The sequence below is a fragment of the Primulina huaijiensis genome, chromosome 8 (genome assembly GCF_012295235.1).
Source record: "Primulina huaijiensis isolate GDHJ02 chromosome 8, ASM1229523v2, whole genome shotgun sequence".
NCBI lineage: Eukaryota > Viridiplantae > Streptophyta > Magnoliopsida > Lamiales > Gesneriaceae > Primulina > Primulina huaijiensis.
The window spans coordinates 3,107,098-3,128,578 of record NC_133313.1 but is presented as its reverse complement, the minus strand read 5'-3'; the positions used below and the strand labels follow the sequence as shown (position 1 = coordinate 3,128,578).

The 21,481-nt window shown below is 31.4% G+C and overlaps 2 protein-coding genes across 5 annotated transcripts; both read right to left on the bottom strand.

Moving 5' to 3' along the window:
• Positions 1 to 1,336: 1,336 nt before the first annotated feature.
• LOC140982961 (potassium transporter 6-like) lies at positions 1,337 to 5,766 on the bottom strand. Of its 4 annotated transcripts, none has more exons than XM_073449762.1 (9): positions 5,478 to 5,766; positions 5,298 to 5,373; positions 4,708 to 5,194; positions 4,556 to 4,609; positions 3,421 to 3,681; positions 3,293 to 3,345; positions 2,906 to 3,029; positions 2,567 to 2,821; positions 1,337 to 2,494 (listed from the first exon to the last, which is right to left on the bottom strand). In XM_073449762.1, exons 2-9 carry the CDS (start codon positions 5,334 to 5,336, stop codon positions 1,434 to 1,436), a joined length of 2,334 nt encoding a protein of 777 aa, XP_073305863.1. In that variant the 5' UTR covers positions 5,337 to 5,373; positions 5,478 to 5,766; the 3' UTR covers positions 1,337 to 1,433. The 4 variants fall into 4 exon arrangements, with proteins under 4 accessions (XP_073305863.1, XP_073305861.1, XP_073305862.1 ...); XM_073449760.1 differs by having other exon boundaries at positions 5,298 to 5,404; positions 5,510 to 5,766; XM_073449761.1 differs by having other exon boundaries at positions 5,510 to 5,766.
• A 4,994-nt stretch (positions 5,767 to 10,760) lies between these two features.
• On the bottom strand, positions 10,761 to 15,240 carry LOC140982373 (putative potassium transporter 12). The gene is made up of 9 exons (XM_073448853.1): positions 14,749 to 15,240; positions 13,724 to 13,952; positions 13,408 to 13,656; positions 13,260 to 13,310; positions 12,801 to 13,061; positions 12,586 to 12,638; positions 12,394 to 12,508; positions 12,062 to 12,316; positions 10,761 to 11,974 (listed from the first exon to the last, which is right to left on the bottom strand). Exons 1-9 carry the CDS (start codon positions 15,016 to 15,018, stop codon positions 10,923 to 10,925), a joined length of 2,535 nt encoding a protein of 844 aa, XP_073304954.1. The 5' UTR covers positions 15,019 to 15,240; the 3' UTR covers positions 10,761 to 10,922.
• Between the last annotated feature and the right edge of the window lie 6,241 nt (positions 15,241 to 21,481).

Genomic DNA, 21,481 nt, shown 5'->3' with positions numbered 1-21,481 from the left:
TACATTAGTATTTACTAAAAATGAAGTCGTTTACTGAAGTTTCCTCTTTTTATAAACAAAAAACACAATATTTGGCACTCCTGTTTCTTTTTATTTTTTATGAAAAAAGTCTCTTCAAAATTATATTATATCTAATGATATAGGGGAGGATATCACCAGCCCGATTAGCTTAAATTACTAAATTCGCCATTATGGTGAGTTTTTCTTCACTTTTTTCCCTTTTCTTTTTCACTCTTTAATAAACTAAATGTTGAATCCATGTAATCTAATTATTTATACTGAATATATCCAGAGGCGGAGCCGAGATTCAAAAATATCTGGGGTTGACTTCGTTCCGGGTTAGACATTAATATGGATAAATATTCGAGTAAAATATAACCAAACTTTTTAAAATCGAATTAACCGGACGACCAGACAAAGTTTATTGTGAAAACTGAACAACCAACTGAACTTTTAGATTTTTTTAAAAAAAGCAAGTTTTAACAATAAAAAAGTGCAATATAAAATCGAACTAAATAAATTTAAATTTTATTTATTAAAAATATATATTTAAATATAGTTTTATTGTCTAATAAAATTTTATTAGAAATCTATTATATTTATATCCTAATAATTTTATTATAAATTTAATAAATTTTTAATTTTTTTATTTTTTTTTATAAAAGTTCGGTTTGTTTGGTTAATTGAAGTTTTGTATTAAAAATTGAAACCGAAATGAACCGAACCGAGCCGATGTTTTAAAAAACTAAAATCGAACCAATTTTTAAAATTAATTCACGTAGGTCGGTTTTTTTTTTTAAAACAGTATTTTGCTCACTTCTAGATCGACTTAATTATATTTGTCCTTAACTTGAACCCAAAACATATTTTTCAAATTTTTTGTACTCTAATGAATCATTCAAGTCAAAGGCTAAAACCCGTTCACATCAGTTTTTAAAGTTAACAGTTAAAAAAAATTAATGCATGTATTTGGACGTTGACAAATATTAAATAATAAGATAAACATTAATAGGAAGCAAAAAACTTGGTACATCATTCAAACAATTATATTCGAAATTTAAATAATTGATAAATCATAAAATAACACATATACTATGATATAAATCGAAAATTTGAAAAATTTAAAAGGTTATTTACTTTATTTTTCTCAGAATAAATTCATACTAAAAATTTAAAATTCTATAAAACTTATAGCATGAATATAAATTAAATAAAGATGTAACAAAATGTGTAATAACTTCATATCAAATCAATTTAATATATTAGTATGTTAATGTAGAAATGCTCTAAAAATTATATTTGAAACTTAAACCTAATTTGAAAATCTAACTTAACCATTAAATTTTTTCTAAATTCTGTATCCATTTTGTATAAATTTACAAAAAAAAAAAAAAAAAAACCCCATTTGAAAGCATTCTCTAAAACCATAAAAATCATATATTATACATCATTCCCACTTCTAATGTTGTGGCATGAGGTACACTCAATGCACATGTAGATGCTCTACTGTTCCTCCTCAAGAACTCGTACCCAAAATTTATAGCTATCTTCTTCATCGAACTTGAACCTTGCTTTGTTCTAACATATGAATGTCCCATGATGTAAGCTATACCGGCTTCTCTCGCTTCCATCAAATCACGAAGCTCTTTATATGCGCCTTTATCCATATCTGGACTCCCGGGAATGACAAACTTCACTTGTTTCCTAGGCTTAACAGGTGGTGGGGATTGTGTTTCCCTGAGTTCCGATGTGCTAGCTTTTTCGGGATTGGCCCCATTTTCCTCCGGTTGCTGAATCGAGTTTACATGAGTGGAACGTGTTCCAACTACAACCGGCTTTTCATTTTGCTTCCAAGAATCTTTGCCTGGATCATTCAAATTCCCCTTCCCAGTTCGTATGTACTCTGCAATAGAACACACAAGATCGTTTTCGAATTGTATGTCATCTTTATGAGCATCACGGTAACCATATCGGACAATGCATCTGTACGTACGGTACTCTCTTGGTCCAATACGCCCCACAAGAAACCGTTCTTCGTGCTTCACGTGGGGAATAGGGATGGATTTTACACAAAGAAAAACTAGCACCTGGTGGAAAGCCGGAAGATTGGTGACAAAATGGGAGAAGATAGCTGGTATTCCAGATACAAGTTCCGTGTGTATCACGCCAATGCCTTTAACCCGTACGATGCCCAGACTCGGGCCCAACTCAAGAAGCCAATCAACAGATACTTTATTTTCAACATCATACTCGTACTTCTTAAGCGTACCGTAGTGCCAGACACACATCACAATCATGAAGATGAATGAAATGGCAACCGGTACCCATGCTCCTTCAAGAAACTTGACGAGAGATGCACAGAAATACAAGGACTCGAGTGTCCCGAAGAACAAGACGAAGCAAACTGCGAGAACGACATTTTGGCGCCAGCATAGCACGATAACGAGAGACATCAAACACGTTGTGACCAACATTACGGTGATGACTGCCAAACCTTCATGAAGGAAAACATAAAACTTTAGTAAGATTAAGACCCTAGGATCTTCATGAAACATAAAAGATCTACCTGAAGCATTGCCTAAACTCTTGATGTCTCTAAAACCGAGAGTGACGGCTAAACATAGCAGCATTAAGATCCAGTTGACCTCAGGAATATATATCTGGCCATGGATTTTTGACGAGGTGTGCACTATTTTAACTCTAGGGAAGCACCCAAAGGCGGAGCACTGTTTTATGATGGAGAAAGTTCCCGTTATAATGGCTTGGCTTCCAACTACTGAAGCAAGTATAGCAATCACCAGCACAGGCCATCTTAGTTTCTCTGACACAATAACACAAGATATATTTAGTGAGGGCAAATACGAATGTTCTTTGAATTTAACGAATGACAATTTAAGGTACATACCAGGTACAGAAACATAAAATCCAATACGATAATCATTTTTGATTACATGATGCTTAGAGAGATATGCAGCTTGCCCCATGTATGCAAGGACTAGTGATGGATAAACAATGGATGTGAAGGCTATCTGCAAATTCATGACGGTCTGTTAGAGAAAATACCATTAACTCCATCACTCATTGAAGTTTCGATCAAAACACTTCGCTTTAGAATATGAAAAAAACACTTTGCGTTAGAAGTTTGATACAATAAATAATGAACCTCAACATTAAATTAAAAAACGCTAAAGCATAGAAGAAAGAACATACCAAGAACAGAGAGTTTAAGCAAGTTAGGAGTACAAAGTTAAATTACGATCCCAATGATCGCTGGTGAGAACAAGTACTATACCTTGATTGATGACTGGGAAAAGTGCCCAAGATCAGCAAACATTGCTTCCGAACCTGGAAAAATCAAAATTAGAGATTCCTCTAGAAGAAAAAGACTATAATCTATTTCGTTATCTACTTTTGCCTTGCCTGTTATGCAAAGTAGGATTCCTCCCAATGACATCCAACCCCCTCCTTGGGTTTTCTTTAGAAATGTATACATATAGTGTGGTGACAGAGCTTGATAAACATGAGGGTTCCAGTGGAAAATATTGTAAATACCAATACAGCTTATGCACAAAAGCCATGTTATGACCACAGGTGCGAAGAAGATTCCAACCCTGTGAGTGCCATAGTGTTGAAGGGCAAACAAGGCAATTAGTACAGCACAAGCAACTGGGATTTCCACATCTGCACGATTATTGCATTTCAGGTAGCAGAGGAATTGAGTCAACAGTGTTTTTAAGACTAAATAATAATGTATTGTAGAAATGAGAAATTTAAGAAAATACTGAAATAATGTAAGTAAACATCTAGAAAGAAAGAGCAAATTATGCAAGAATACTTGTAGTTTATAGGCTTTCATTCTGAGAGATCAGATAAAAACTTCTTCGGCTGCTGCTAAAATGCTTTTTGCATAAAGACTTGATGTCAAGTAACACTGATCTTGATATATTTCTAAAAATTCAACCTTCTTTAGAAACCAATCTATGTGTATACACGAGTCCTCTAACCAATTAAAGTCATACCTTTGCACAAGATCTCATTTCATCTTTCATACGCCCCATTTAATGAAATTAGATATTGAACTAAGTAACATAGATAGCTGAATGTATATTACTATATCACGCCCAACAAACACAGTTAAAGCTATTTATTCTCACGACTTAAACTCTGTTGTACACTGAAATAAGATGATAGTTGCTAGTTGCTGCCATAAAATGGAAAACAGAAATTCTATCCAATGCATGGAATTTATTAGCTATGCTTTGGAAAAATTTACTTGAAATTCAAATAGAGCAGACTTGGAATTAACAAAAAAAAACATCAGAATGCAGTGGCGGAGGGAAAAGGGGCGAAGCATAGCAGTCGCCCCCTTCCTCCTACATTTTCTTATCATGTACATGTATATTTTCCCGATAATATATACACTATAAAACAAAAGTTAGGCCCCTGAGTCCTGGAAATCTTTACTTCTTCGTTCTGTCCCCTCTTCCCATTCACCTATTTTCTTGTTCCGCCACTGAGTCAGAACAATCGAGGGGCGAAATTTGGAGTATCTTACATTTGTGGTGCTCTCTTTCCATTGCAAGTCCTAGACCAGAAACTGCCGAAAAAACTGCACAGCAGGCCACAAATATCATTTCAATCAAATTTAAAAAAACTCAGAAATGCTAATGAATTTTAACAAAATTTCAAACCAAACTAGAAATATACCCGAAAGAGCCGGGGTCAAAATCCCATCCCCGATCACCATACAAGCACCGAGAAGAGCCAACACGAGCAAAAATCTCTGCAAAACTCTGCGTTTTTCGAGTGAAGACTTAAGCCTTGCCCCAAAAGTTGAGGGTGCAGGGCATGAAATATCCTTCTTGTAACTAGACAAATCTTCATCTGCGGACTGGAAACTAGGCAATGGATTTACATTGGCATGCCTGCATAAAAGTGAATACAACGCAAACGTGCCTCCTTCACCGTTATCATCAGCTCTCAGCACAACGAACACATATTTCAACAGTGGAATCAAAGTTAATGTCCAAAATACAAAAGATAGAACCCCAAAGATTTCTTCATTGGTCTCAGAATGTTCAATATCTTCGGCAAAAGTATTCTTATACACATACAATGGTGAGATACTCAAATCCCCATACACGACACCTAAACTCTGATAAGCCAGCGTCATCATTGTTCTCCAAGATTCTTTCTGCAATCCTCCAATAGCAAAAATAATTAAAAATCAAAAAACGAAGAAAACACAACAAGACATAATTCAAGAATCATATAGCTACATGGAAAAAAAAACTCACCTTTACACAATTCTGATAAACCCCACTTTCAGGATCCATTGCAAATACCCTCAGAACCCCAAGGAAACCATTACAGCTGCAAAATTTAAAATTTAACCGCAACCCATCTGCCAAACGACCCACACCAGTAAAGAAATGAGAAGAAAATGCAGACTGACACATCCACCAAATTATATATACTTAGAAAATGAACAATATTGTTGTGATGGTACCTTAAAATGTGACACAGATAGCAGTTCAACCACCTCCAGAGAAAGAGCAAGCAGACAAAAGGAGTTCAAATATTTTCGTGTTAGAATGAAGAAGAGAGTTTAATTTTTATTTCCACTTAGTTTCTTGAGGTAAGTAAGATTGTGGGATCCGATTACGCTTTATACAATTCTGAAATTTCTTCAAGTTTCGTTTTCTGAATGATTTTCGCGTTGTTAAAGTTAGATGATATATTTTTACTTTTTAATTCAACACCACATTTCACACTATTCCACTTCTGCCTCTTTTGTACGTGGTGCTCCGAAATATAGGAAACCGTGGGGGTAAAATTAATAATATAAAATCAATACCATTTCCTCAAAAAAAAAAAAAAATTAATAGCATTTGATTGAATTACAAGTTGGACTTTTTTTAGATCAACATATTGGTATAAGTGAGTATCTCTTTTATGATACGATATCACATATTTTTATTTGTGAAACGAATTAATTCTGTCAATATTTAAAATAAAAAATAATATATTTTCATGAGTGACTCAAATAAAATATTTGTCGCACAAAATTGGCCCGTGAGACCATCTCACGAGAATTTTTGTATTTATATAAATTGTCTTCTAACTTTACTATTATCATCATCTTCTTCATTATTATAATATAAATAAAAAAAACAAATAACGTTACTACTAGCATTATTATCATGACAAAAACTTGTGTGAGACGGTCTTACGGGTCGTATTTTGTGAGACTGATCTTTTATTTGGGTCATCCATGAAAAATATTACTTTTTATGTTAAGAGTATTACTTTTTATTTTGTATATCGTTAAGGTTGATCAGTCTCACACATAAAGATTCGTGAGATCGTCTCACAAGAGACTTACTCTATTATCATATTTCATGGAACAAATAAATTATTATTTTTTAAAAAATAGCATGACACTGGCATATCCAATATTTTATGTTGAAAATAAAATAAAATGGCCGGAAAATGATAAATAAAAGTCAACAATAATTATTTGATTCATCGTATATTTAATTAAATATTATAAATTGATTTTACGTGGATAGAGTCATTATTATGGATTATATATTTTAATAGTCCTTGAAAGCCTTCTGTTTCCTTAAAATATGGCTACAGAATGCCAACGTAACAATATTTAATATTATTTTCTTAGAGCAAACGAAGTTTAAATTACTTGACAGAATTATATTCTTTTCTTATTAATAATAATAAAAATAATGCTGACAAAGGATAATAAAAAATTAATATACAATTTTTTATTTCAACTTAATCTTTGAATAAGCCTCAAATAAATAAAGACCTAATTAATTAATTACTCTTGACCAACTAAGACAACATATTACTAAACAAATAAATTTCACTTTTCTAGCGATTTGTAAGGGTTACGCGTCCGGAAGCAGAGATTGACAAGCAGCGGGCATTGTGACACATAAATATATTATTATTATTAGTAAAGAAAACGTAGCAATTTTTATTCCGAAGATGGTCGGAAACCGGATTTGATCATTTAATCGGTCAAAATTGAATTTTTATTTATTATTCATAATAAATAAGTTTAACTTGGTAAATGTCGGCCTCGTGCATGCAAAAGTAGGATTTGGATTCTATCCAGTTATTGGTGTTGTGTACTTTTTACACGTGACACTTGTTATAAAGAACATTTTTTATAGTTGGATAAATTGGAAATATCATATGTGGAGTGGGGGTTTGATAAGCCCGAATCTTTCAAATTAATGTTCGTATATAAGTTGTAAAAATATAGATTTCATCAAATATTATATGATGTAGAAAAGAGTAGGTCTCATGTGATACCGTCTCACTGATCTTAATCCGTGAGACGGGTCAACCCTACCCATATTCACAATAAAAAGTAATACGCTTAGCATAAAAAGTAATAATTTTTCATGGATGACCCAAATAAGAGATCCGTCTCACAAATACGACCCGTGAGACCGTCTCACACAAGTTTTTGCCTGTAGAAAAATATAGAATATATTTATATTCTCAATGTTATAAAGTCCAAATCTCTCACTAAAACATTAAGGTAAGTCTATTGTGAGACGATTTCACGAATCTTTATCTGTGTGATGGGTCAATTATACCGATATTTACAGTAAAAAATAATACTCTTAACATATAAAGTAATATTTTTTCATGGATGATTCAAAAAAGATATTCGAACCACGAAATTGATCAGTGAGACCGTCTCACAATAGTTTTTGTGAAAACCCTAACCCTGTGACAATATTCCCTAATTCCATATCTTTTTCTTAAAAAAAAAAAAAAAATCCCTCAATCCAACTTTCATGAATAGTTAAATTTTCAATAATAAGCAATTCCAAAATTAGGAACAAATTAGTGAAAGGTTGGTACTGCCCTCACCTCGCCTTTATGTGAAAAAAGAAATTATTGGAATCTTGCACGAAAAAAAGAAAGCTGCAACTCAAAAAGGGGAAAGGTAGAAAATTGTAGAAAACTCTGGAAAAAGGTGCAAACTAGCATAGGAATGTGAAAGAAAATGCTTAGGGTATTTATATATAATGTATTTTAATATAAAAAAAATATTTAACTTGAAAATAAAATAGAATTAGTATGGGTGCATGTGGATATTTCAATATCCATTTGGTTTCAAAATTACAATAAATAATTTGAAATCCTTTACTTGACCTATGAATTTGATATACTATAGTTTGAAATCTCTTTAAAATCAAAATGTTAGTCTATGCTACACCGAGAGTGTTTTTCTCACTTTTTTTTAATAAAATTTGATAATTTAAGAGTTAACATTTGACTATATCATATGATAACGCACTTGGAATATCTGAATTTTACGGAACCAAACTTTGTATTAAGTTACAAGTTCTGATAACAAGGAATAAATTCGAAAATAAGATTTATTGGCCTTCTCACTTTAAAGTTCGGTGAATTGTAAATTTTAAATATTACGAAAATCAAATGGTACAAATTTTTTTTAAAAAAATATTATGATGCAATGTATTTGAATTGAACCCTTTTTGGAAAGCCTTCTTTTATGGCAATGGCATAATTGGAATGGTACTTAAAATAGTAGGGTTTCTTAGCTTTAATTATTGGACAATTATTCAGTTTTCTATATGAAATTCAAAATATAAAAAAACGATATTAATCAATATTAAAGTATCTTTTTAAAATATAAAAACTTAATTAAAGTTAATGATGGTGTGAATTATATAGTCGAATTTTCTAAAAGAAAAATAATTTGTTTTTCAGTAAAGGGTTTAAATTGACATGTATAAATTAGGTAAATCATCAAGTTGTAATGTGATTAGGTCACAAAATGGGAGTCCTATACCTTTGGACCCAATATCCATACCATACATTATTGGGATATATAGCATTAATTTTAATTAATAAAGTGGGCCTATTGATCAAAAAGTTGGTGGAAATTGGAAGAGCTAACAACAAGAAGAGAATATATAATCACACATTGTAATAAGGCTTTAAATAATGAGTAGAGTAGCTATTTTGTGAGACGGTCTTACGAATCTTTATCTGTGAGACAGGTCAATCCTTCCGATATTCACAATAAAAAGTAATACTCTTAGCATAAAAAGTAATATTTTTCATGTATGACCGAGATAAGAGATCCATCTCACAAAATACGACCCGTGAGACCGTCTCACACAATTTTTTTCTTCAAATATTTTATCAATGGGAAGATATTTAAAATTTTCTAAAAATATAGGATATAATTCTCAAAATCCAATGGGTCACTTATAAATCAATTATATTTATGTAATTATGTTTCGACATTCGGTTTTATTAATTTGTAAAAATTTTGTAACCATTATCATTGTTAAATTTTTATAATTAAATTATAAAACACACTATCTAACACGAATGAATTATTAACCACTTAATTATAAAAAATTAATAATGATATTGACCATTTAATTACATGATTTTGATTATAAGGACTAAAACTGATCGAAAGGAATATAATTACATGATTATAATTTATTTAACGAAATGTACATGATTAAAAATATCACACATATATACATACAAGATTAAAATTGACATTTTTTGCCTGTAAAAATCTTATTCCCACATGCAATAAAATTAAAGGTATCGGATGTTCTACAACTTGATGTAGGATCACTTCCTTAGCCCTTTTATATATATATAAAAAATTTATAGCAGATTGTAATTGTACAATTCAAACTCATGTTTCAATCACTCTTCAAGTGGGATGATTAATGTTCCGCAACAATGACCGTCACAATTCTTTGGAAGCGATAGACTTCGACATAAGTTATAAGATTGTGTATTTGTCGCTTCATCAAAATCAATAGATACTAATATTAGTAATGTTGTTATAAGTTAGGGGAAGTAAGGATGACAATTACTATTGCAACATATCCACCTTAGTATTAAAAAACTAGCTCACTTTACTTCTTGACCTAACTTTTGAACGCTACGTGACCCCTATCCATTGAGCTCTAATTCATTCAATATTATATTGTTTGTTGGTTCTAATTTTTGTCTAATATATGGCAAAAACTTGTGTGCGACGGTCTCACGAGTCGTATTTTGTGAGATAGATATCTTATTTGGGTCATCTATGAAAAATATTACTTTTTATTGTGAATATTGGTTGGTTGACCCGTCTTACAGATAAAGATTCGTGAGACCGTCTCACAAGAGAACTACTCCTAATATATTAGTAACATCAAGTCGAATTTTCAATACATTACATTAATTAAATATACTCAAATATATGTATAGACACACACACACGTATACACAAACATTTTCAACGTTGCGACACTCATCGTTGATTATCTTCAATGAATCCATGAAATTAAGGCTAAAGTTAACCCTTTAAGTCAACAAAATTCTCCTAATTTAATTAAATTATTATAATAAATAAACTTTATTGTATGATTGATTTTGAGCTTACGAACTTTAGAACGTCTCAAAACATAATATTGTTATTCATAAAATAAAAAATTGTAAGGATGAAGTCTGACGTTTTGATTTGTTTCGATTTTCTAAAATATTGCATACCCCATCTAAGTAATTACTAAAATTTAAAATGATAGAACATAAAATTATTTAATTTATTATATATATATATAATTTAATTGTTCATACCCCATGACAGGGGTATTTTTTTAACCTCATTCAATAACTTGAAAATGTTATTTTTTTAAATAAATAATTGACCAAAGTTATTTTGCAAATTTCTCGTGACTGTTTTAACAAATTTCCTTTCATGGAATAACACAACTGGGCTGGGCCCAAAATCACTTTCTCGACAAGAAGTTCCAAGAAAATATTGGACTCGAAATGTCAATAATAGCATAAATCACGCTTTGTTTACATGAACATAACACGAAGTCCAATTTCATAGATCAAACCATATATGTCATTCCAACTTGGATTATATTCATGTGAGGTACTCTCATTGTGGCAGCGCCTCCTCGGCAGTTCCTCCTCAAGAACGAGTAGAAGTAATTTATAACCAATTTCTTCAGAAACAATGAGTTTTTCTTGGCTCGCACATCTCCATGTCCAAGCAAATATGTGAATCCAGAATCAGTTGCTTCTCTGAGAGCTGAAAGCTCGTATTCGAGGCCAGGATCTTCATCTCCTGACATGACGCTGGCTGGTAATTGTGGTAACGGTATCCTTGATGTCGAGGGCTCTGATTCTTTCAATCTATGATCACGCATTAACGGGACTTTTAGCTCTCCAATCCCATTGAAATCTTGGATATCGTCCGCCCTTCCTGCTACAGAAACGCTGTCCAGATCTTCCTCGTTGATGGTGCTCTCCAAGGCAAGATCTTGAGCTTCTTTCGTCAGAAAAATTTCAAGACTTTGCACCAGAAGTTGCTCAAATGCGCGATGATCTTCTTTCCTTATGTCTTTATATCCGTATCTTACAATACAACGAAAAATATGGTAGTCTTTGGGGCAAATCCTTCTAAAAAGAAACCTTTCTTCTTGAGGGACAACGGGTATCGGGACGTTCTTGATGCAAACAAAGACTATAATAGAGTGAATGGCTGGAAGATCGAGTAAAAACCGCCCGAAAACCGAGGGGATACCTTGGACTAGCTCATTGTATAGTAATCCAATACCAGGGACTCTTACTGTCCCGAGAGAGGACCCGAGCTCGTGCATGAAATCCATTGATATCTTGCCACGAACCTCACTCTGATACTTCAATACGCTACCGTAATTCCACATATACATCAGACAGAGGAAAAACGAAGCAAAGACTAAAGGAAGCCATCCTCCTTCTCTTATCTTGGACAGAACCGCAGATAGATAAGTTAACTCGATTGTTCCAAATAGAAGCGGGAAACACAGAGCAAAAAACAAGTTGGTTTGCCATATCAGAAGCATGACGAGTGTCACTAGGGCCGTGCTGACTATCATCACACCAACTTCAGCAATGCCTGCAAATTTTCCCTCCTCTCTATCACCTTATGTTTCATCTCTTAAATAAACCGAAAAGACGTAAAATAAAGTAATATAAAATGAACCGTAAGCGTTGGCAATTTCTGTAGTGCTTCGGAAGACTGCAACCACAATAATGCACATAACCATCAAAAAATAATTGATGACAGGTATGTAAATTTGCCCCATTAGTTTTCTTGAAGTGTGAATGATCTTGAGACGAGGGAAACATCCAAGAGTCATGGACTGCTTCACGCACGAGAATGAAGCCGATATCATGGCTTGACTAGCAATTATAGCTGCAATCGTGGCTATCACAAATACTGGCCAGAAGAGGCTCTCTGTACCATTATAGAACAGCACGTCAAATACAACCATCATACAACGAAAGAGAAAGTCCTCGTAAGGAAAACTTTACCAGGAACAGAATCATAAAATATTTGGTCAGCTGAATCAGGGTGCTTAATAAGATATGCAGCTTGGCCCATGTACGCTAAAAGGAGGCATGGGAAAACAACACCAGTGAAAGCAATCTGCGGCAGTTTTTTAACTTAAATTGGCCAGTTAAACTTGAAAATTTTAATTAGTACAAGAATAACTGAAAAATAACCTGTATAGACGGCACAGAGAAATGGCCTAGATCAGCAAACATTGCTTCTGCACCTGAAAATGTTGTGTTTCAGTTAGTAGAAAAGAATATACTAAAAAAAATTATTAGAAAAGAATATAATTTCATGCAGAAACTTGTATCGAACAAATATTCATGACATTTCCCATTTATTTGACGTACAACCGATAAAATACCAATGGAGCGAAAAACCTTGCCTGTGATGCATAAAACGCAGCCACCAAGTGCTGACCACGCATGGATGCCATTCTTTTTGAAGAAAAGGTAAATGTAGGCTGGATTTATTGACTTCACAACTGTTATATCATACTTGAACATGTTGTATATTCCGATAGATCCTAGACTAAAGAACCATAACGCAAGTGCAGGAGCAAATGCGAATCCCACTTTAGCAGTTCCAAACCTCTGTATGGCAAATAATCCGACCAAGATAACTATAGATGTAACAACAAGAGCATCTGAAAATGAAGGGAAAAAATCAGTATAGGGACTCTTTTATGACTAGGTGATATTACTAAGTGGAAGCACAAACAATCTATTATAGCTGGTGATTATTTGAAAATTGAACAGAAAAATATTTTAAAAAACCCTCATGGTGTCACCAATGATTCAATCACGACAGAGCTGCATTGATCCATTAATTGAGGTTTTCTTACTTGTGCCAAATCCAGGTATCCGACCCTGCAGACCGCTCACAGCCGACATGACTGAAAACAAAAGGCTTCATTATGATGTAATAATATGAAAACCAAAGTAACTGTGAGATGATATAAGAAGCTATAAGAAAATGGGATTTTCATGTACCTGATATAGCAGGAGTCAAAATACCATCCCCAATAATCATAGATGTACCCAAAAGAACAAGAATTAAAAGAAGTTTCTTCAGATAATCCTTACGTTCCAATAAATCCTTTATATTTAGCGCCCTCTCCAGTTCTGGAGTGGGCAGTTTGAGCTTGAAGCTTGAAATATGTTCATCGGCCACTTGACGATTTGGCAAAAGATTAACATTTGCATACCTACAAATCAATGAATACAAAGAAAATGTTCCTCCTGTACATGGAACAATAAGGAGTTATTACATAAACTATGATGTAAACTTTAAGCAAATAGATCATACCTTCCCCATTATCATTCGCTCTCAGCACCACGAAAACGTATTTTGATAGAGGGATCAGAGCGATTGTGTAAATTACTAACGACAAAGTCCCCAAGACATCAACATCTGAAGTTATACGCACTTTGCTGAATACATCAGAAAAGACGTATAGAGGACTCGTACCCATGTCACCATACACGACACCAAGAGTTTGAAATGCCAATGCAAGAGTTTGCCATAAAGAAACATCCTATTATGTTAACCAATCCAAATCAGATAAGGACAAGGAAAATTATCATACACAGACGGACACATCATAATTTTTTGTTATAATATATAGATCATATTATGCTCCAATCCAGTTCTGTAAAATGAGGAAAAATAAGAACGAAAAACAGGATATATTTGTTTTCTTTTTTAAAAGGAGAATTACATCTGGGTTGTTCAAGTCCCATCAAGGTTACTAGAAGTAGTAAAAAGAACTAAAAACTAACAAGCAAGATTAAGATAGATGAATTTTTGCATATGAAAGCAAATTTCCAGTAAATAGTGTTGAAAGCAATTTAGTCCTACAGCTAACATTGGTTGTTCATTGAAAACAAATTAAGGTCTCCCAAACCTACTTAGGAGTTTTGATTCTTTTGAATAAATGATATTTGCTCCAATATCATATTGAGGTCACTCCAAAAATTCAAAGTCATGGAAGTTGCTGACTCATAATCTTTACATTTTTAACAAATGGATGCCTGATGACTGATAATTTTTATTTATCAGATCCCCAAATCTTTTTATATAATCCACGATACTGATTAGCGGAGAGTACTGAAATATACAGTTATATAACTTACAAGTAGTATTATACCAGAAATAGCTATTGAGTTACAGGGGCAGAGCAATCATTCCCCAAACAAAGATAGCATACGTTCCATTCGAGCAAAAGATTCTTTAGTCATTAATGGTTTAGAAAATCCAAGTGTCACGCTTTAAATACACTGAATCACAAAAACTTATACAGATGAATATATTTAAAAATATGAGATTTTTACCTTACTGTGGTGGCCATGAGCACCAGCAATCTCCATTGATTCAACATCAAAGGAATCAAGCCTTTTGGGCTTCTTGACCAGCCTTCTCCTCACAGATCCATATCCTTCTCCATCTTCTCTACCACCAATCAAAGACCATGGCGGCGACTCTGAGTCTACTTCACTCCCATCCACCCACCTGAAAGACTCCGCACGGCCAACTCCGAAGCCGCTAACACTGCTCCCCGAGAACTTTACACTGCTGCTCTCTTCAATCCCTTCCTCTTCCATTTCTTTCAATCCCAGAAAACCCACCTAAGACTAAGAACACCTAAGATTAAGAACCTCTAAAAGAGAGAGAAAACCCCCCTAGGAAATCAATTATTCATTGGTTATGTCCTTTCCTGGCAATTATCACGTGGGTGGTTCATTTTGTGGAGATGGAAATCTAATCTCGTTGGCTGTTGGATCTCTAACCAAATGATGTCACAAAAATCATAGGACTGACTGATCCAATAGACGGCGTGACAATATTCTGTCACCTGCCCAGTTTCTAAATTTATAATCTTTAAAAACAAAAAATTATTTTCAATCTTCAATAAATTACTCAAAAATCACCGGGAAAAAATGATATTTAAATACTATTTGTTTCATATAATATATTAATATATAATTTATGAGTAGTCAAATAAGTATAATAAATATTGGTATCAATAACAAATTTGTCTTTCGTATGAAAATCGATACAAAATATTGAAAATATGATACTAATATATGATAGTTGAGTATAACTATTTTATATCTGATATAAAAGATAAAATTTTGAGTACAAAATTCGAACAACTTTATTAATATCAACATTTGCTATATATATTTGAGTACTAAAAAATCATATATCAATATCATGTCTCAAACAGTTGATACTCAAATATCATATATTAGTATCATTTTCAATGTTTTGTACCGATTTTGATCCGAGATACGTGTCATTAATATCATTATTTGTTATACATGGTTGGTAATAAAAATTCATACATTATTATCAGATCTGAAACAATTGATACTCAAATATCATATATTAGTACCGTATTTTTAAGGTTTTGTACCGATTTTTATCCGAGAAAAAACATGTAGACTTAAGAAATGAAAACATATCTTATTGTGGATCACGGATTACAAACACATAATTTTTGTGACAAAACTGAATATAAATTTGAATTCGAATGTGAAATTTTAAAGCGAATTTACTTTGAATCTTCTTAATATAGTTGTTGACAAAATATATTAGAGCGTGAAAATAACGGCAGCCAGTTGGCCCAGTATTGAAATAATGCATGTTTTCTGTCTTTTATTCTCTTCCATACAGTTGTCCCAGATATTTTTACATTAGAAGGTCTCCATCTCTAAGATAACTCGGAATATGGTATCTTTCCAACGTGAAATGTCCTTGAGCTATTATTTGGCTATAAATTACCATTTGGGCACAAATTTTGTTTGAAAATTATTATTTCATTTTGGAGACGAACCATATAAATTGGTATTAAATATTAATCTCATCCTTTTTAAGTTATATTCAAATTGAACAGATGGATTTAACTAAATTTAAGGATTTTAAAATGGCATGATATGGAAGGCTTGATTGGCGTTACCAAAATTTTTTTTGCAAGTACCAAATGTAATTTCGTTCCCACTTATTTTTTATCCGTAAATAAAATTTAGACCAAAATTACTCTTTTTATTTGAAGGATGAAGAAAAGATGACCACACAATCATGCCTCTTCGACTCTTCCAATGTTTGATTTAAATATTGTTTTAACTTCAAAGCCATATATATATATAATATATATACACACACTAATTATATATATATATATATATATATATATAGAAAGCCATACATACTAAGAACGTGTGCAACTTCTTATTTTATACATATGGCTTTCTCGGACTTTGAAGTTAACATTTATATATATATAATATTTAAATCAAACATCGGAAGAGACGTGATTGTGTCGTCATATATATATATATATATATATATGGGTTTTTTTAAAATTAAATTATATATATGGGTTTTTTTCAAAAATAATTTAATTTTAAAAAAAATTTTCAAAAATAACGTAAAAAAAAACATTTTCAAAACTTCTGTAATCAGCGCTTATGGAGCGCGGACGCTGCTCACGTGGAACAGCGTCCGCGCTTCGTAAGCCCGAACGCTGGTCCATGTAAACGAAAGAATATTTTAGCGACGGAATATATATAAAAACCGTCGTTAATTAGCGACCGATTATTAAACCGTCGCTAAAATTGAATCAGCGACAGTTGTACACCGTCGCTAATCTTGAACTTTCAACGCACATGCAATATACTCTGCAGAAAGAGAATTTGCGCGCTGCGAAAAGCCATTTTTGTTGTAGTTAAGATAGAGAAAAAAAACAGATAATAAGTTCATCAAAAAATAAGTTTTTTCAGGAACCTCTACTATTCAACCTAGTTTTTTCAGTGATTCAGGGATGACTGACTTTGGTTTGTTTGGTCAGCAGGATTTTAAGACTCCGTCTTGGTCGAACATACACAGTTTTACAAATTTGCTTAATGTTGGTCCCGCAGCATCTTGTACATGACATTCGACCACAGAATGATGTTGAGGAAAATGAACAACATTCAATTGAGATATTTCAATCTTGATTAATTTCTTGTTTGTTTTTTCTCTGTCTTCACTACAACAAAAATGGCTTTTCGCAACGTATATTGCACGCTGCAAAGTTACAAGCCGTTGAAAGTTCAAGATTATTCGCGGCGTACATGTGCACGCTGTTGATACAATTATGGGTAGCGTCGGAAGAGATAGGTATTTCGAATTAGCGACAGTTTTTGAACCGTCGCAGATTCCATTACAGCGACGGTTTTAAACCGTCGCTAAAATGAGCGACAGTTTAAAAACCGTCGCTGATTCAAATTTAGCAACGGTTTTAAAAACCGTCTCAAATTAGCGACGGTTTTTATATATAATACGTCGCTAAAATATTTCGTCGCTTACGTGGAGTAGCGTCCGCGCTTCCGTAAGCGCGGATTACAGTAATTTTGAAAATGTTTTTTTTTCACGTTATTTTTGAAAAAAATTTTTAAAATTAAATTATTTTTGAAAAAAAACCCATATATATATATATATATATATATATATCAAACATTGTTTTTATGGCTTTCTCGGGTTTTAAAGTTACATAATATTTAAATCAAACATTGAATGAGACATGATGCAACGTGATAGTAAAGAAATCGAATTTTTTTGAGACCATGAAACCAAAATCACGTATAAATATCGAATTTTTTTGAGACCATGAAACCAAAATCACGTATAAATAATTATATTATAGGATATGTTGAATTCTGACAAAAAAAACGAGAAAATAGTTGCATAAAAAGAGAACTTTGTACTTAAAAAAAGAAATTAAACGAGTGTTGATAACACAATGAGAAATTTCTCAACATTTTCCTTTTTTGGTTTTCATAACAGCACTGTTTTTTTTTTTTTGGGTTGTATTCAGTCTGTCTCTTAATTCGTTTTGTATACTTTTCAAGAAAGCTCTTCATCTTTCATTTCTATAATAGTTTTGTGTACTTCACTTCGACCATGAATGTTGACGTGGAAGCGTGACTCTTTGATCCTTCTTTGCTTAGATTATTTAGCTTTCCTAATGATCTCCGTTTTTTATTTGGATATTGTTGGAATGAAGAGGCGTGGTTTTTGAATACTTTCAATAATTATTGAAACCATATCTTCATTGTTTCTAATAGTTTTATCCAATTTTAACAGAAACATATGGCTCTCTTGATTGTGGTTGATTACATCATCAATGTACTGCACCATATATGATATCTATAACATTAGATTATACACTTGCAAATGATATGATGTGGTAAAAACGTTTATTTTTTCTCCAATAAATAGTAAACTGTAAATCTTAATTTATATGTATTTTTGCCTATTTCATTGCAAATTTTGATGTATTCTTCAACATGACTGCCAATGAACAATGTGACAATTTCCCCAAATATAGTTATTCTTGAGATTCCAGTTTCATCTTCAATCAACACAGTAGGATATATTTAAAAAAGATTAAAAGTAGAATTATTTAAAATCTTGTAACTATTTCAATGGGTATATTTGTACAGTCAAGACAAGACATTCAACTGGTTGTTTTTTGTGACTGATTTATAACAATGGATGAATCCATTATAAAAAGAGACAAGTTGTTTTCGATCTTCTTTGTTGTTTCTCAAACATAGTAATAGTTGTTCTAAAAAAAGAAAAAGCGGATTTAGTTATTTTGTTTCTGTCTCTTTTTTATACTCTTTAATGGTTTCATGCAGAATATTTCGAGAGTACAAAGTTGCAATAGGTGAACAAGGAAGGTCAACATAAATGCTGAAGAATGAGTGAAGGTATGCAAACTTTTGGTTCTGTTTTTTTGTGTATTTACAACGTAATTAAAATAATTATAAGAGAAATGATAATGTAACTAAACTAAAAATGAGATAGAGTAAGTTAGCAGCTTATTTTATAGAAAAAGTGTAAAATATAAAAATCAAATATCGAAACTTTTTTTTTTTCTAATAGCTAACTCACGAGTCTATTAACAAACTTGTGAACGATAAAATATATGTTTTAAAAGAAGAGGTAAAAAAAATAAATAAATAAAGCCATACAAGTTGACAAATAATCAAGTTGAGTCGAGTCGAACTTTTGAATCGTTGAATTTGACTAGTTTATAATTGAGCCGAGCTCAAACTTTATTTAAGAAATATATTCATAGCTCACGAGTTTGCTCAAACTTTTATTGAACATAAATGAGCTTAAGAAATATAAATCATATATTTAAATAGTCGTTTTATTCATTTAAATTTTAATTATATATTTTAAAACAAATTATAATATTATTATTTAAATTCATAATTTTATTATAATATATAAATTTAATAGATTCTTCTATATTTGTTACAAGTAAAAGTGTAAAATATATAAATCAAATATGAAAATTATTATTATTAATATTATCTAATTGTTGATTAATGAGCGTATCAACGAACATATTAACGATGAATTATATGTTTTAAGAGAAGAGGTAAAAAGATAAATAAATAAAGTCATGTAGAAGTAGGTAAGTAATCGAGCTCAGCCTAACCGAACTCTTTAATCTTTGAGTTTGACTCGTTTATGATAGTTTAAGAAATATAAATCACAAATTTAAATAATTATTTAATTCATAAAAAATTGAATTATATATTAAAAAAATTTATAATATTCCTATTTAAATATGTATTTCATTCTTTAAATAAATAAATTTAATAGATTCTTTTATATTTGTTATATTTAAAAAAGTAAAATATATAAATCAAATATCAAAACTATTTTTTTTATCTAATAGCTGATTGATAAGTCTACCAATGAACATTTGAGCAATAAAATATAGATTTTAAAAGAAGAGGAAAAAAATAGATAAATAAAGTCTTATATAAGTAGGCAAGTAATCGAGCTTAGCCGAGCTGAATTCTTGAATATTTGAGTTTAACACGTTTATAATTGAATCGAGTTCAAACTTTATATAAAGAATATATTCAGAGCTCGTTAAAATTGAATTATATTTTTAGGAAAAAATATTATATTCTTATTTAAATTCGTAATTTTATTATAATAAATGAATTTAACAGAGTCATCTATATTTGAGATGATCCAATTTTTTTACATAAAAAATGTGTGTGCAATATGAAATCGAAACTCTATTTTTATTAAAATGTTCTAAAAAATTTATGCATTTCAAAATTTCAAAATCGTTTTTTCGCTATACATTTGGTCGAAAATAAGTTTAAGTTGAATCAATAATATTAAGTATAGAAAAAAATAACAACTGGAAATTTTGAATTCTTATATCTTATCATAGATTTATTTCTCGTAAATTTGTTACGGCAAAAGGCTAAATATAAACAAAGCAAATGGAATTTCCAAAATAACCAAGATTATTTGTTTAATGATTAAAGTAAATCAATTTTTTTGGGGCATGCGAGATTAACAAGGTTTGTTGTAAATAACGATGAATTGGATAAGTAGACGGGAGGTAAATTGACCAATGGTTTTGGCCATTTAGTCACTATTTGGGGCATAACAAGGCTGGCACAAAATTTTTTCAATGGTCTCCACAAAGAGTTAGCTGTTAAAAAAAAATTAGTTCAAATTTGATTTATATATTTTACATTTTTTTACTTATATAAAATATATAATAATATATTAAATTTAATAAAATTATGAATTTAATAAGAATATAATATTGTTATTCTAAATATATAATATACTTTTTAATGATTAGATGACTATTTAAATTATGATTTGTATTTCTTAAGCTCATTTATGCTCAAAAAAAATGTGAATCATAAGTTCATGAGCCATGATATATTCTTTAAACAAAGTTTGACATCGGCTCAATTATAAATGAGTCAAACTCAAATATTCTAGTGTTCTGTTCTGTTCGGTTCGGCTCATCTCGATTACTTGCCTACATTTACGTGACTTTATTTATTTATTTTACCACTTCTTTTAAAACATATATTTGATACTAATTTAAAATAAAATATGCACAATCTCTACTCCAATATAATGTCTTTTCACATCCTGTATGTAAGGCCATGTAATTAATTATCCGGTAATTTTGGCATAATTAGAATAATTATTGAGTTATAAATTAAAATAATTATTTAT

Coding starts and splice junctions, on each gene's coding strand:
- LOC140982961 (XM_073449762.1), bottom strand. CDS start 5,336: ATGGATCCTGAAAGTGGGGTTTATCAGAATTGTGTAAAG. Junction 5,195..5,297: donor TTTATCAGAATTGTGTAAAG/GTGAGTTTTTTT, acceptor GGAGGATTGCAG/AAAGAATCTTGGAGAACAAT. Junction 3,682..4,555: donor GGAAAGAGAGCACCACAAAT/GTAAGATACTCC, acceptor ATAATCGTGCAG/ATGTGGAAATCCCAGTTGCT.
- LOC140982373 (XM_073448853.1), bottom strand. CDS start 15,018: ATGGAAGAGGAAGGGATTGAAGAGAGCAGCAGTGTAAAGTTCTCGGGG. Junction 13,062..13,259: donor GATACCTGGATTTGGCACAA/GTAAGAAAACCT, acceptor CTTCATTTTCAG/ATGCTCTTGTTGTTACATCT. Junction 12,639..12,800: donor CTGCGTTTTATGCATCACAG/GCAAGGTTTTTC, acceptor CAACATTTTCAG/GTGCAGAAGCAATGTTTGCT.